At 47.6% G+C, this 14,428-nt stretch overlaps 1 protein-coding gene across 11 annotated transcripts in view; it reads right to left on the reverse strand.

The window, feature by feature from the left end:
* The window catches only part of LOC114865884 (CUB and sushi domain-containing protein 3-like), a 215,636-nt gene that overhangs the window by 31,653 nt on the left and 169,555 nt on the right, over window positions 1-14,428 (reverse strand). For all 11 annotated transcript variants that reach the window (XM_029167379.3, XM_029167380.3, XM_029167378.3 and 8 more), the window contains 19 exons: window positions 12,334-12,460; window positions 11,933-12,135; window positions 11,658-11,849; window positions 11,136-11,274; window positions 10,555-10,742; window positions 9,478-9,596; window positions 9,152-9,227; window positions 8,938-9,054; window positions 5,746-5,859; window positions 5,583-5,678; window positions 5,294-5,497; window positions 5,094-5,218; window positions 4,630-4,726; window positions 3,025-3,129; window positions 2,826-2,944; window positions 2,418-2,487; window positions 1,864-1,980; window positions 1,439-1,648; window positions 442-630 (listed from right to left, as the gene is read on the reverse strand). In XM_029167379.3, coding sequence (XP_029023212.1) covers window positions 442-630; window positions 1,439-1,648; window positions 1,864-1,980; window positions 2,418-2,487; window positions 2,826-2,944; window positions 3,025-3,129; window positions 4,630-4,726; window positions 5,094-5,218; window positions 5,294-5,497; window positions 5,583-5,678; window positions 5,746-5,859; window positions 8,938-9,054; window positions 9,152-9,227; window positions 9,478-9,596; window positions 10,555-10,742; window positions 11,136-11,274; window positions 11,658-11,849; window positions 11,933-12,135; window positions 12,334-12,460 — 2,607 coding nt within the window. The remainder of the gene's footprint in view (window positions 1-441; window positions 631-1,438; window positions 1,649-1,863; window positions 1,981-2,417; window positions 2,488-2,825; window positions 2,945-3,024; window positions 3,130-4,629; window positions 4,727-5,093; window positions 5,219-5,293; window positions 5,498-5,582; window positions 5,679-5,745; window positions 5,860-8,937; window positions 9,055-9,151; window positions 9,228-9,477; window positions 9,597-10,554; window positions 10,743-11,135; window positions 11,275-11,657; window positions 11,850-11,932; window positions 12,136-12,333; window positions 12,461-14,428) is intronic.

Below are 14,428 nucleotides of genomic sequence, written 5' to 3' on the forward strand. Positions count from 1 at the left end.
GGCAGGAAAGCAGATATGCACACAATATAGTTAGAGCTTGAAGCAGGAGAACTCACTTTAATAATAGAGTGAAACTTCATCAAAGTCAGGAAGCAGTAATATGAGACACCATCACCACTACAACATTCACTGCAATTACAGTAAAGCTAGAAACAGTCAGTGGGACTTAATTCCCCTCCTCTATATCAGATGAATAGTTTGCCAGTATAAGATGAGTATAAAATATTTAATTTGTGAAATATTTCTTGGGACCTTAACACATGCAACATATTTGCCTGCAAACATGAACTATGAAATACTGTATTAAGTGTCAGCAAAGCAGAACACAGCACTTTGCCCTGAGCATACTGTACTGTATGAAATATCATGGACCAAAGGGAAATCCTGCGGGGCGCCGTCCCGGCCAAGCTGCCACGACACGGCGAAGACCATCTGAGTTACCTTCACATCGTGGCAGCGGGTGGTTCCAGTTCCTGCTGATGCCATGTAAACATGTGAGCGAAGCCTCTCCGATCAGAGAATATCCAGGCAGGCATTCAAATGACACAGTCATCCCCACGCTGAAGTCGGTGCCAATCACGATGCCATTTCGAAATGGACGAGGATCTGGGCAGCTCTGGAGCTGGTAGGCTGGAGACACAGTAATCCGTCCAAGATTAGTCAAGGCAAACGAGAACGGCCATATCAAATAACAAGGAGAAGATGGCACGCCGCGCTTCCAGACCACCAGTGTACTGGAGCTGAGAGTCCAACAGCGACATGCTGCAAATGAGCCGCATTCTGCCCTCGCGTGCTGTAACTAACGTTTCTGCTCATAGTTTGTCGCCGCTAATATTCATAAACTAATCTCTAGCCACGAAGAGAGATTCACTCACTAACCCTTCGACAAAGATACAGTATCACGCACAAATTCATCCCACATTAAACCTGACAACTCCTCCGTTTAAGTGTAACAGACAGAGTTAGAGCGTTTGCATGAGTGAAGACAGACGCGTCACTGAGAAAGACGAACATTAGCAGCAATAATGGCAGCGGGTCTACTTTAAAACACTTCAGCTGAGCGGCTGTTGTGAGATGAAAGGTGTTATTTGACAGACGCTGTAATTTGCACATTAATGGAATTAGCCGCAACAAACGGAGTCTACAGGATTAATCATAACAAATGTAAGACTGCTGTCCTTCATGGTGGAACGATACTAAGCTCATCTCATCGCTGCGATCGGGCCGAAGACGAGGACCTGCGTGAGTCACGTACCGCTTCCAAAAAGCCCAGACGCTGTTTTACTGCTGTTGTTTCCAGGACTTATGACAGTTTAACAAATCTAACAACCACATTTGAAACCGTTCCTGTTTTCTGACGCGAGGAAGCGCGACGGCCAGACGCCTGCTTTTTCCCCTCCCTAAGCAAACAAGATGTTGGAGAGGAAACAGCATTTACCTTGATAAGTGATGTGGAACCCGGGTTTGTTTTGTGAATAGTCACTGTGGAAGAAAAAGCTGGTCTGGTGGGTGGTGCTGAACAGGGGTTTGGGGATGATTGGACCACTGAAGCGGTCAATGACGGAGCCCGTTTCCAGCGTTCCGCTGCGGACCTCCAAATAATCATGAATGGCTTCAGTGGAGAAGTTCAGGAACTGGAGATGGATACCTGAGGAAAACAGACAGCACGTGACGTGAGGGCTGCCAAAGATGTGGTCACGGGGGTGTGTTCAGATGGTGCAGCCACTCATCAGGGAGGATGAAGGTCACGGAATGAATCAGTCACATACACAAACAGGTAGATGGCGAAAGGCGGTAGGAAACAGATGCTCGGACACACGGATAAACAGCAGCACGTGTTTAAAAGGTGACAGCTCCTCCTACCGAAGCCCACAGGGAGGTTGACCGTCCACGTGCAGTCTAATCCACTGGGGTAGTTGCCGGGGTAACCAGGACTCAGGATCACTCCGCTCACATCCGTCATGGAGCCGCCACACTGGGCTAAAATCACACAGGGACGCACGTTCGTGAAGGAAAAGGAGACAAGAAGAGAAGCGAGTCGGGACGCTGACCTCACCGGGCAGCAGACAGCCGACACCGGACGCTCCGGCAGCCGCGACCCGGCGCCTTGCTTCCATTTGAATCAGACATTAGCATTCCGCGTCCTGCATAAATAGCCTTCCTAAATAAATCAGCATTCCGCGAGTAGAAAAGTCTCCTTTTCTGGCACGGCTCCGCATCAGTTTAAAAGCCTGGCCGCATTCTGAATGGAACACTGAGTAATCAGCTCATCGCAGAGCGGCGCACTGATCAAGCGGCTTGTTTTTAGGAGAGTAGGAGGCGGCGACGCGGAGGACGCCGGCATCACTGCCCGCGGCGGCGAGGTTTGGGCCAAAGGCTCGGGCCTCGATCTGCGCCTGCTGCGACGGGACACTCACCGAGGCACAGCGGCACGGGGTAGTTCCACCGTCTGACCGGGCCCGGCATGCAGGTGATGTGGGCATTTCCCTAGAAAGCAAAACAATCTATTATCAGACCAAAGCAAGGAAACTCGAACCATTCGTCATGTGTGGCACTAAAAGCCCAGGCTGTATATTAGGTGAGGCAATACTACATTAGAGCTTTACGGTTTAGTGCACAGAAATTGGGCAGACCACACCACAGTCATCCATTATTCAGGAGTTGTGCAAACCACACCAGAGATGTACGTTTAGCAGGAGCCAGGAACAGGATTTCCTCCTGATTTACAATCAGAAGTTTAAATAACTCTTTGAGCGCTTTGAACAGCCAGCGAGTCATAACGACTGCATGCGCATACGTCTGTCCTGGGATCCTGGTCCTCGTACCTGCAGAGAGTATCCCTGTTCACACGAGAACTGCACAACGTCCCCCACCATGTATCTGTCGCCCTGTCGGACGCCGTAGTTGGGAATCTGAGGCTCCGGACACGATTCCAGGCCGATAGCTGTCAAACGATGAGCATTATCATAAAGTGACCTTTACGTATGTGGGGAATGAGCCGCAGGAACACAAACACCATCCTACCTGTGTATTCCAGGTGAAAGCCGGCAGCTGAGACGCTGATGTCAGAGCTGAAGCTAAGGTAGAGGTTGTTAGATGTACTGTTGAGGAGAGGGGGGATGGTGGTGCCTGAAAAGCAGAGAGAGAGAGAGAGAGGAGCAACAGAGGGGCATGAGCACATTTTCTAGTTCTTCAACCGAGGTTTGAAAGCAAATGATCTTAGTTATCTGACAGCAAAGGCAACAACAAAGGCCTCCCAAACCTACACTTTCCCTTTTTTGTTTGTGAAGTGTTCTCCGAGGAGGGGAAGGGGAATTACTTTTATTTGAAACATCTGTTTTATTTGAAAGCACCGTTCAAACGCTGGCCTGACCCACTTAGCGTGGCGAGGGGAAGAACAAAGTGGAAGCGGCCCTGCATCGCTGAGGCGCCGCCACTGCGGAAGTCGTGTCAGAACGACACAGCAGACGCTGCGCTCCAACGTAAAGCAACAGGGACGCGCTCGCGTCCTCAGTCCTCGTGTGCATCAAGGCGCAACAGGAGCAACTTGTGGCGTTCCACATACAAACTACAGGCAAAGTATCGGTTTGTTCTGATTTAGTTGGTTTTGCTCAGTGTCAGTGAAACCTATTAGTCACTGGGTAGATGCGTTCCCTCGACTGAGCAGAGAAACGGGCCGATAGCACCGATTGGTCGCCTGTTGTCAGGGAAATTAATTAGCGGGCGGCGAACAGCGCGGGGACCGCCCGCTGGTCATGTTCACGCCGAGGAGAAAACCTCATTCATTACGGCGGCGGAAAATAAAAAGTGATTTTTCCCTAATAATAAATGATGAATGATGTCGGATAATTAACTTCATGGATTTAAGCACAACAGCTATTTTGCAGTGTATGACAGAATTAATAAGCGTTTAAACCTGTAAAAAGTTTCATCACCACGCTGCATGTGTGTTTATCCCATAATGAATCACTATCAGACCTGTTTTACTGTTTATTCTACACCGTCTCTTACGCGCTTTGACATAAAGATTCTCCCATAGGTTGCTCAACGCCAGCAGTTCTATACTCATAACAGTGGTTATTATATTTATATATAATTAGAAGCAGTTTAATAATGATTGTATTAATGTTGTTCAGTAACTTTATTCCTAATAATACTCAGTCAATGATGGGAGCATATAGAAATATGAGTAACTGTTGCTTAGTCTTTGAGATCACGTTACAAGTGGCTTAAGGACATTTATTCCCAGTACAGAATTAGAGTGTAAGAGGATCAATTAGTTATGCCGCAGACATTTCTTATATGTCTTTCAAGGATAAATAAGCAGGTGCCTGTGAGAGTGAACCTCAGCCCCTGCTGGGAGGCTCAGAGCGGATCCAGTTTGGCTCTAATTGCTCCCTTCGCAGGAGGCCACATGGGCCGCGTCGCAGACGCTCACCACATCTCGACAACCCGCATTATTTCCCCACACTTTCTTTTAAACTGTCTCATTAACAACAGCTAACAAAGTTGTCACTAAAGTGTGTTATTATCGCGCATGGGAGAAAGTACGTGCGCCACGTGACCGCGCATGTTGTTTCTCGCTGTTAAACCCTAGCGTTCGCCACACTGTGCTGGCAGAGGCCGCACCGGAGTAGCTGCCGAGCCGCGGCGCGTGGTTGTCGGCGCCGTCGTAGAAGTCCAGCGAGTCCCAGTTATGCTCGGTGGCGAAGCTCACAACTTGGATCTTAAAGGCAAAGAGATAAAAGCAGAAAATGAAATAAATGCTGTTTAAAGTTGAATACAAGTGAAATGTAACTGAACTGGTAAATTGAAACACAACCATCAGGTGGTAAAAGACACAGTTTTGTGTTTATTTTTAACTCATTCATTCACTCGTTCATCTTTGCCTTCATATCTGTCCCTGAGGGCGGTTTAGCTCACACACAATCAGATATTATCTATTCCGATTAGATCCCGTCTTTTTATCTGCGCTCGGCCCCTCTCTTCCAAAGCGTCTCTCCATTCATCCCTCTAATGGCATCTTATCTCCTCTGACACCCTGCTTGCTCAGCTTCTGAGCCAGCGATACAGCGGCTGTGACGGGCGGCTACCTGAATCCCCGCCCCCTCCGGCACCGACACCTTCCACACGCAGTTCTGGTTGTTGTCGTAGGGCTCCGGGTATCCGGGGGACAGGATGGTCCCACGGCGGGAGGCCAGGGCGCCGCCGCAGGGAACTGAGGGGAGCAGAGCATCGGTTACAGGGCGATCGGCGCCGCGCTCCTCGCGCCGCATGGCGTCGCGCGCCTCACCTATGCACGTCGGCAGCGTGTCGTTCCACTGCGCCAGGTTGTCCGGCACGCTCTCGCAGCGGATGGCGGTGGAGCCGTGCAGCACGTAGCCGGGGTTGCACTCGAACTGCACCAGGGCGCCCACGGCGAAGTCGTTGCCGAGGCGCCGGCCGAAGCGCGGCTCCGGCACCGAGCTGCACTGCGTGGAGCTGGTGCGAGGCACGGCTGCAGGGGAGCGGCGGGGAGCGCACGCGTTAGCACTGGAATCAGCACTGAATCAAACGCACATGGTGGAGTGACGCCCGCTGACCTTGGTAGACGAAGTGGAATCCTTTGGCGGTTTCTGGTCCGACCGTGGTGAACTTTATGGTGATCTGGTTCCCCGAGCTCAGAGGGAGCGACTCGCCTGGACAAAGAGGAGCATTACCCCAGCGGCCCATCCATCCCACCAGCCCCCCACCCTCCGTCCTTACCTGAGTGAGACCCGGAGAGCGACGACAGCAGCGTGTTCTGCTGCGTGGGCCCGTCGTAGATTTCCACCACGTCGTTCAGTGACGTCTGGAACAGCACGAACTGCCCGAAGAGCACTGGAGACCAAACAGAGAGAAGCTGAACGTCCTCCGGCGGCGGAGCATCATTATTCCATGCCACTGTCTGCGTCCGACCTTCCCATGATAAAATTAACCTGGAACACCCAATTCATTTTTCACTAAGCTGCGGTGTCAACTTCTATTTGATCAAAAAAAAAAATGACACATCGGGACACTTAACAGTCAAAACATCACCTCCTCTGTGCACCAGTTCAAATCCCCTTCTCTCTCTCTCTCTCTCTCCTGGTTTATCCAGTCAGTTAGCATGAAACGCTGGTGCTGGTAAAACCTGGCTGACCTGCACCATCAGAGGATTCCTGACTGAAAGAACCACAAGCTGCTGGATCCCAGTTGCAACTTTTTGGCTTTGTTGGCCCACGAAGACACTAAGACGCGGTTTATCAAATGTGCCCCGTGTCTGCGAGCAAGATACAAGCGGAACCGCAACAGACTCCTCAATTACACGCCACTATGGGAAGAACACTTGTTTTGTGTTGCTCAGGCTACGATGGAAGTGAAGCCACAGCTGCGGTGTCCAGGAATTAACCCAGGGCTCCTGAATAATAGCCGGTTAGCAGTGGTAAAGCATGAATGTTACAGTACGCTGTAATGCGAGGCAGGATTAGAGGGACCCCCGGAGGCCCGCAGCCCTCGATTTGTTCAAACTAGTACAATTCTCACTGTCCTGAGCGGCTCCTTCGTCTTCCGACGAATGATAAATCGTCCTGAGATGCAAATCTGTAAATGTGGTACAGTAGAAATGGAAGTGTGTTTGTTTGTAGTCCTTTAGGGAGAATTAAATTTATTTCAGCATCAGTGACGCACACACACACACACACACACACACACACACACACACACACACACACACACACACACACACACACACACACACACAGATCGCCTCTCCATCTCTCCTTCCTCCTCTGGCGCCACAGGCTGAGGTGTAAAGGATTAAATCTGAACATGGCCAAGGACGTTCGCCCATGAGAAGGTCACCGGTCACTTTGCACGGAGCCGCTTCTCTCTGCGGAAGCATGAGCCACATTCTGCCCTGACTCATAAAGATGAAGTGCAAACGCTCATTTTGCTTTGAAATAATGAAAAGAAGCATAACACAGAGAAACAGGACTGAACTGTTCTCGCAGGCCGGGTACTAGAAAACAAATCATCACAAGCACTTTTCCTCCGCGGAGGAGATGAATGGAAGCTCCCTATAGCCCTGTCATGAACGCACATGAGGACGCGTATAGCAGCAGGATGTGGAGTGAACATAAAGAATGACAAGATCCTGCGAGTCAGCAGAAATAGTTAAAAGCTCCCACCATGTATAGATTTTAAGGGAAACAGAGTGATTAAGGTTTCCATCACTCCTCGCTGCGATATCGACAGAATGAAAAAGCCAGTAGAACAGTCAGAGGTGGAATGGAGATTTTAAGCAACGAAAGGCAGACGAGCTAACGTTTAGATTCAATGAGCCGCTTCTTGTTATAACACAGGTTATGCATGAAGCTGCTGAAGAGACAAGCAGAAAAGTGATCACAGCGCTGTTGTACTGTACTGTAATCCCTCCGCACCGCCGCCACAAACACCCATTAGTCTCCTCCGACTGGACCCCACACGCCTCGCAACGACGCGGATCAATCCACGGGCGTCGCTGGTACGAGCGGCCGAAAACGTCCCGGCGCTCGTCTGAGCGGCTTTGTCGGCTGGCGACATCGGATGGAGAGGACCTGGCATCGATTCCCGCCGAGCTGCCAGGGCTCCAGATGAGCCGGCTGAGTGGGTGTCCGCACCCACCTCCTCACTCAGCGGGAGCCGGGACATCTCCACAGGGACCGACCGCAAGGGCTCCCCCGCCTGCTGCACGCACTGGAATATGATCCACTTCCACTTCTCTGATTATCAAGTTAAATAGCTATGGTAGGTATTGCAACCTGGTGCCCACAATATCTGATCGCTGCTGGGTCATAAATCATCGACAGCCTATTGCTTCATGATAATGGCAGCTGCTCAGAAGAAAGGAATCTGTGCAACTCAGCAATCAGCCTGTGTCTCGGTGAGGGGGGTTCAGGGCCCGTGTGCCTTATACAATATGTAGGCCAACCAAATGTTAGCTCCTCTCAGTCTAAGTGTCTGCACGGAGTTGACACTCCAAAAGCTGCTGCACAAATATAATGAGACAGCGACCGTCAACAGCCACGGGGAAGGCTGCTATTTATTCATAACGCCACAGGGCATAATTGGACATCATATCCACCAATCACTAATTGTTTGTAAAACCTCAAGACGGCCCTAATGAGTCCACTAAAAATCTAGATGTCAACGTGTGATTTTGGTAGTGGAATAACGTTTTCAGTGGCACACAGCAGCAGCTTTTATGTGAGGTTCCTATTAAATACGAGATATAGATATTGGACCATTATTTTGATTGCTGGATTGTTTTGATACGGTTTGTATTAGTGCCAGAAACATCAAATGCGTCTCTAATTTTGAACGTATTCCACAGGTTACGAGGGCCATTTAATTAAAGACATAAATCTTGTTTATAGACGTAATTAAAATCTGAGGATGACGGTAAATATTCAGCTGAGAGTGTGAAGGTGTGGTTACATGGCCATTAATAATAAGTGACTTTTAAAAACATTACTTCTTGCCGGTACCCTTCCTCTCCCTTTAATGACCCCCTGATTCCTGCGCAGCCTCATTTAATGTGAAAAATCCTCTGCAGCGCCTCTAATCTTCATAATGTGGCTCAAGGACCGCTGATCAAACCAGGCAAGATAAAAACGGCTTCGTCTTCAAATGTCACTTCAATGAAGGAACCCTGACACGGAGTCAAATACGTGGCCACTAAGCATCTTTTGATCATATCTAACATCTCTACTAGGAGTGATTCTGGTTTTGAAACCCCAAAGGTCCCTGTAAGAGTCCCTGGGGGTCCCCATCCACATCAGACAGGTTTTATTGCCACTTTCTGCACTGTGTCAATGAACAAGAGGGCATTCGGTTCAAAAGAAGCAGTGGTCACACTGTAATGACACCTTACAAGACATGGGGTGTGAAGGAACTTACCAAACTCTCTGGGTACAGATATAGAGTACACACAGGTCTGTCCAGAAGTGTAGTTCCTGGGGAAGTTTGGTGACAACACGGTTCCTTCAGAACCCGTAGAGCGACTTCCACATGGAGCTGGGGAGAGAAGTCAAGGTAATAAAGGCAAATACAACATAACCGTAACGCAACCCTTGACCTTTGATCCAGTGTTTCACTGGGTTCATTGAGTTACCTTGGCAACTAGGCAATGCCCTGTTCCACCCAGGCCTGCCATCGTCACCCATACTGCAGGTCAGAGTAGAGTAGCCCTAAAAGACAGCACAGGATCAAATAGTTAGTTCACCAACCAACCAACCAACCAACCAACCAACCAACCAACCAACCAACCAACCAACCAACCAACCAAACAAACCAATAACCAACCAACCAACCAACCAACCAACCAACCAACCAACCAACCAGCCAACCAAACAAACAAACCAATAACCAACCAACCAACCAACCAACCAACCAACCAACCAACCAACCAACCAACCAACCAACCAACCAACCAGTCACCTGCAAAACATATCCTGCTTCACAGTAGAAGGTAACCGTAGAGCCCAGCTTATAGTCGGATCCCAGTCTGGTCCCATTCAGAACCACACCTGGGTCGAAGCATGACTCCCTCAGTTTGGCTGGAAGGAGAGAGGGAGAGAATGAGCAAGTGGGAGAAAGAATGAGTCAAAGAGCAAGCGACAGGCACACATGAATAATATGTCAAATTAATAATAACTAAGTCCCCTGCCATAATCCAATGAGGCAGGCATTTCGTTGGCCTTTTTAACAGTCTGTTTGACTTACGCGTCTTTGCCAAAGATGATGCAAGAACGATAACTTCATCTTCCTGCTTTTGTATGGTACATGAACCTGATAAATTATGGCTTTGGCTTCTGTCCCAAAAGATTAGCAGCCACCCTGCATCAGATTTAGTCCTAATTTTGTAGTCCACACGAGGCCAGTGTTGACTCTTTCACGCAAGTGAGCCGAACGCATGGGCAGGGAGTCATTCTTTGTCACCTTACGAGATGCGTGATGCCAAAGTCAACTGTTGTTATCATGAGCATCATATGTTTAGTGGCAATAAAGCGGCCTTTTATAGTCAATGACAAAATTAAATACTATCAGACAGTCCTGTCACACCCTATCATCACAGGATAAAACCTTCTATCATGTTAACTGTGGAAACTTAAGGAATAATTTCCCATGTTACCTCGGTTATGAAACACAGACAGGACTTCAAACAGTCCCTGATGCAGTTACATCAACCAGAGTTCATCTCAACAACAAAGTGCCTATAAAAACACTCCCAGCAGGAAAGATTGTTTGTTTTTCCCCCTCTTTCCATCACACGCATATGTTTCCCACTGAGATTCAGCTCAAGATAGAAACAATTTGATACATAAAACAGAGGAACTGTTAAATGTGATCAGTGATTACAGCGTATTTTATAAGTCAATGTTGTAAAAGTCGCCCCGCTTTAATTTCTTCCACACAATTGAATCTCACCAACAGCTCAAAATCTGTGGTCGGTTTGCTTCCTGTTGGGATTTTATGTAAACAGAAGAAGCTGGTGATGACGGCAGAATCTTTTACCTTTGTATTCCAGGTGGAAGCCAGTGTAAGAAACAGAGCCGTCGCTGCGGAATGCTAAATGCATGGTGTTGGAACTGCTCTCTATCCTCTCTGGGAGCTTGCTGTCTTGGAAACTACCAATCAGAGGGCTGTTGCTATCAGGACCATCATAGATATACAGGAAATCATAGTTTGGCTCAATGTTGAAACTGGAGACAGACAAAGAAAAACAGAGACAAGTGGAGTGAAAAAAAGCACATTCTGATATTTAATGTTTCCACCAGGAGCTGGTTTTGTTTTGTCATGTGTACAGCACTAGACAACAATTTCTTCACTGTATAAAGATGGTTTCACGGCTCTGAAATGTGCCGAAAAACAGAGCAGTCGATGATTCAAGCATTTGTTTCAGGATAAACAAAAATAAAGACAGCATTTCCAAGCCCTTAATCGACTTATGGAGCTGTCAGTGAAGCTAACGAATAACAAAAAGTCCACTCATTTGCTGTTGATGGTTACAAGTTTACAAGATCTTCAAGACACTTTCCGTTTTTACTGTAACGTTTAGGCTCAGTATTTGCGCTAAAGCCAATCCTAGACTTTACCTGATGAAAGCCAGCGACAGGACGTAGTCTGAGTTGACAGCGATGAGCCAGTCACAGTCTTTGGAGTGAGGGTACGGGTGCGGGTAGTTGGGAGAGAGGATAAATCCACTGGAGCCTGTTAGGTTTCCTCCACAAGGCGCTGTGATGGAAAACAAGCGAGATGATACATTCGTTCCTAAGCATTACATGTGAATAAGCTCTCGAATAAAAATCCTTCAACGTAAATGTTATTATGTCAGAAGAAACAGGAGTTATAAGTCAAACACAAGGGCAGTCTGGGGAGATTTATGTAGGATATTAAACTAATATACTGGATGTATTATGTGGCAGGTTCTGATGTTCAGATGTCCGAACTACAACAAGAAGCTAAACTCAGAGGAGGATGCCTTAAAACAGGACAGTGCCGCTAGATGGAACATTATCTATTCATATGGTCCTCTCATAAGTCAAATCCGGGTGTGAAAGAATGAATCCTGAACAGCATGTATGTAGCTATAAGTATAAAAAGGCTGGCGTGTTCACCTATGCAGACGGGAGGACTGGGCTCCCAGTAGTATCTGTTTTCGATTTGTATACAGGTGATCTTGTCGTCCCCCTGGAGCTCGTATCCCGGGTCACACTGAAAGGACACCGAGTCCCCCGGCTCGCGGCCGTCCCCGCTACGACTGCCGTTCATGGGAACGCCCGGGTCCCTGCAGGCTGTGGCTACAGAGCCTGGACGGAGAGAGGCGAGAGGGGAATCTACGTCACACCCACCATGTCCTGTATGTGAAGGCCACAATCTGAACAGTACTCACTGGAGAACTGGATGGCAAATCCTGACTTGCTGATGTAGAAATCGGTCTCGAACTGAACGGTGACGGTGTTTAAGGTGGAGTGGATGCCCTCGGGTATCAGAGAGCCACTGAGCTCCGCCAGAGACATTTCATTCTCCGGTGGTCCGTCCCACACCTTCAGCATGTCGTGGCTGGCTTCTGTGTTGAAGGCCAAGAACTGAAGACTGCGAGGAAAAAAAAAAAAAAGATTAACAATGAAAGTCAAACTGTCAAGAACCAATATACAGCATACAGGCTCACAAGAGCAGACTATTTATCGCCGAATTTAAATTCTGGAGTTGACAGCTTCCAAGCACACGCGAAGACGAATAACACTGTTGTTTTACTTTAATACAACAAATGTTTCGCAAGATAGGCTTTACCTCACAATATTCCCTGAGTCCACCTCAATGGTCCAGGTGCAGCGCAGGTTATTGTCGTAGGGAAATGGATACCCAGGAGACAGAATCCTCCCCGAAGACTCGCCCTTAAAGCGACCTCCACACTCCGCTTCAGGGAAAGGATCACCGTTAATGCACACAACAGCACGCACCCGTTCCACATTATAACTCTCCGGGCCTTCATAAGCGTGATGATATGCCAAACACCCAATATCAGCAATTCAAGCCAACCAATGAGTGTATGTGTATTTAAAAGAGCACATGATTGATGAGCAGTTGCCCATTTAGCTGGCAGTTGTTTATGAAACCAATCAGATCCACTAGGCCTCTGTGGCCACTATGCAGTGATTTAGAGATCACCATGGAGACAAATGGATTAATAAGGAAGCTAACTCGCATCCCCGTGTCCATCCTTCTTTCTCACTCTATCTCAAGAAAAGGAAGGAGCAGAGAGAAGGAGGAGACAAAGTGCTGATCCGGCATTCCTCCCCGAAGAAATCGCCACACATTATATAACAGAAAATAATTCCCCCTCCTCTCTTTGTCTCTGTTATATATTTCACTATCTTCATCCTCTCTCTGCGTCCCCTCCCTCACCATGTTCCTCCTCCCCGAGGCGCCCCTCCCCTCATCACCAGAATATATTATCACGGGTAATAGCAGAGTTGGGATGAGAAGGGAAAGATAGAAGTAGCAAAAGAAAGCGAGAAAAGTAGAGTAAAGACCAAATACTATGAGTAATAATAAGAACCAATATAATATTAAGACTGGGGGTTAGCTGGGGTCACATTGTGTCACTGCTAAAATATAAAGCCAGAAAATCTCAGCCACTGGTTTTATGACTCTTTCATTATTGATAGTGAGAAGAAAAGAGACTTATTAGGCTGAATCCAAAATCGGAAAGTTCACAGGCAGCAGTGATAGGAGGAGGGTGCTTAAAACATCGGACTTGCTGTTCTGCTCATGGCCAACATCTGGGGCACAGCTGCGGCAGCCATTTCACGTGTCGCGCTGCACGGGCTTCATATTTTTTACTTTAATTTGAGAAAGTAATCATTACACCCTGCACCTACTCAGAGGGAACGAAAAGCTTCCATAAAAGCTTAATAAAAGCACAGAGCAAGGAGTCAGAGTGTTTATGTGGGTGCATGAGTTCTGTGGGCCTGAAATTACACAGCCATTATTGGCTTATTGACATACTGTGAGGTTATAATTTCCCATTACTTTAAAGCCCTGAACAATGAATTAAAAAGGCAACGATGCTGCACCGGAATATGTAGAAATATGTCAATACTCAAAGGGGAGTTGATTTGCACTAGGTTGGCTTGTTTCCTTGTGCCTTTGAGAAAGTGGTGTGTAGCAAAGCAAAACTGATTAAAATGTGAATATCCAGTAATTGCGTCATGTATGATTCACATTTAAAGACAAAATCAGAGGTTAAAATAAAAAAGGAACTAGCAGCATGTAATGTAAACAAAGTGTTTGTGTGTGTGTGTGTGTGTGTGTGTGTGTGTGCGTGTGTGTGTGTGTGTGTGCGTGTGTGTGAGAGCTAAGCAGAGGTGAGGGCAGCTCCCATTAAGAGGCAGAAATCACTCACTGTGGGAACAGAAAACATTCATGTGGAGTCCAGGCACCGCAATCGTCTCAATAAACAGCCTTTCGGTCCAGACTCGAACTACTTCAGTGTGCGACCAAAAAGCACAAAAGTGATTTTACAGGAAATTGGCCTCCATGTGTTTTCTTTGCAGATTATTGAAGGCTTTGCATGAAGTAACGGCACGGCGCCCGTTAAGCGAGACGTTCCTGACTGTAGCTGAGCTCCAGACACGGCGCATGTCACAGCCGGGGAGCCGCTCCGTGCCAAAATCAATTCCGGAAGAAAAGCACTCAAAGGAGGCTAATTATGATGAGATCTATTCACCCACTAGATCCTGCATTTTTTTTTTACAATGCATTTATTATTTTTTAAACAAAGTCAATACCTTTAACAAGTCTCTAAATGTGCAGCTGCTCAACAAACACGTGACATAATGTCTATGGACAAAGGACCAAACGGTCATGGACCACAGCACAAACA

The sequence above is a fragment of the Betta splendens genome, chromosome 11, assembly GCF_900634795.4.
Source record: "Betta splendens chromosome 11, fBetSpl5.4, whole genome shotgun sequence".
Lineage (NCBI taxonomy): Eukaryota > Metazoa > Chordata > Actinopteri > Anabantiformes > Osphronemidae > Betta > Betta splendens.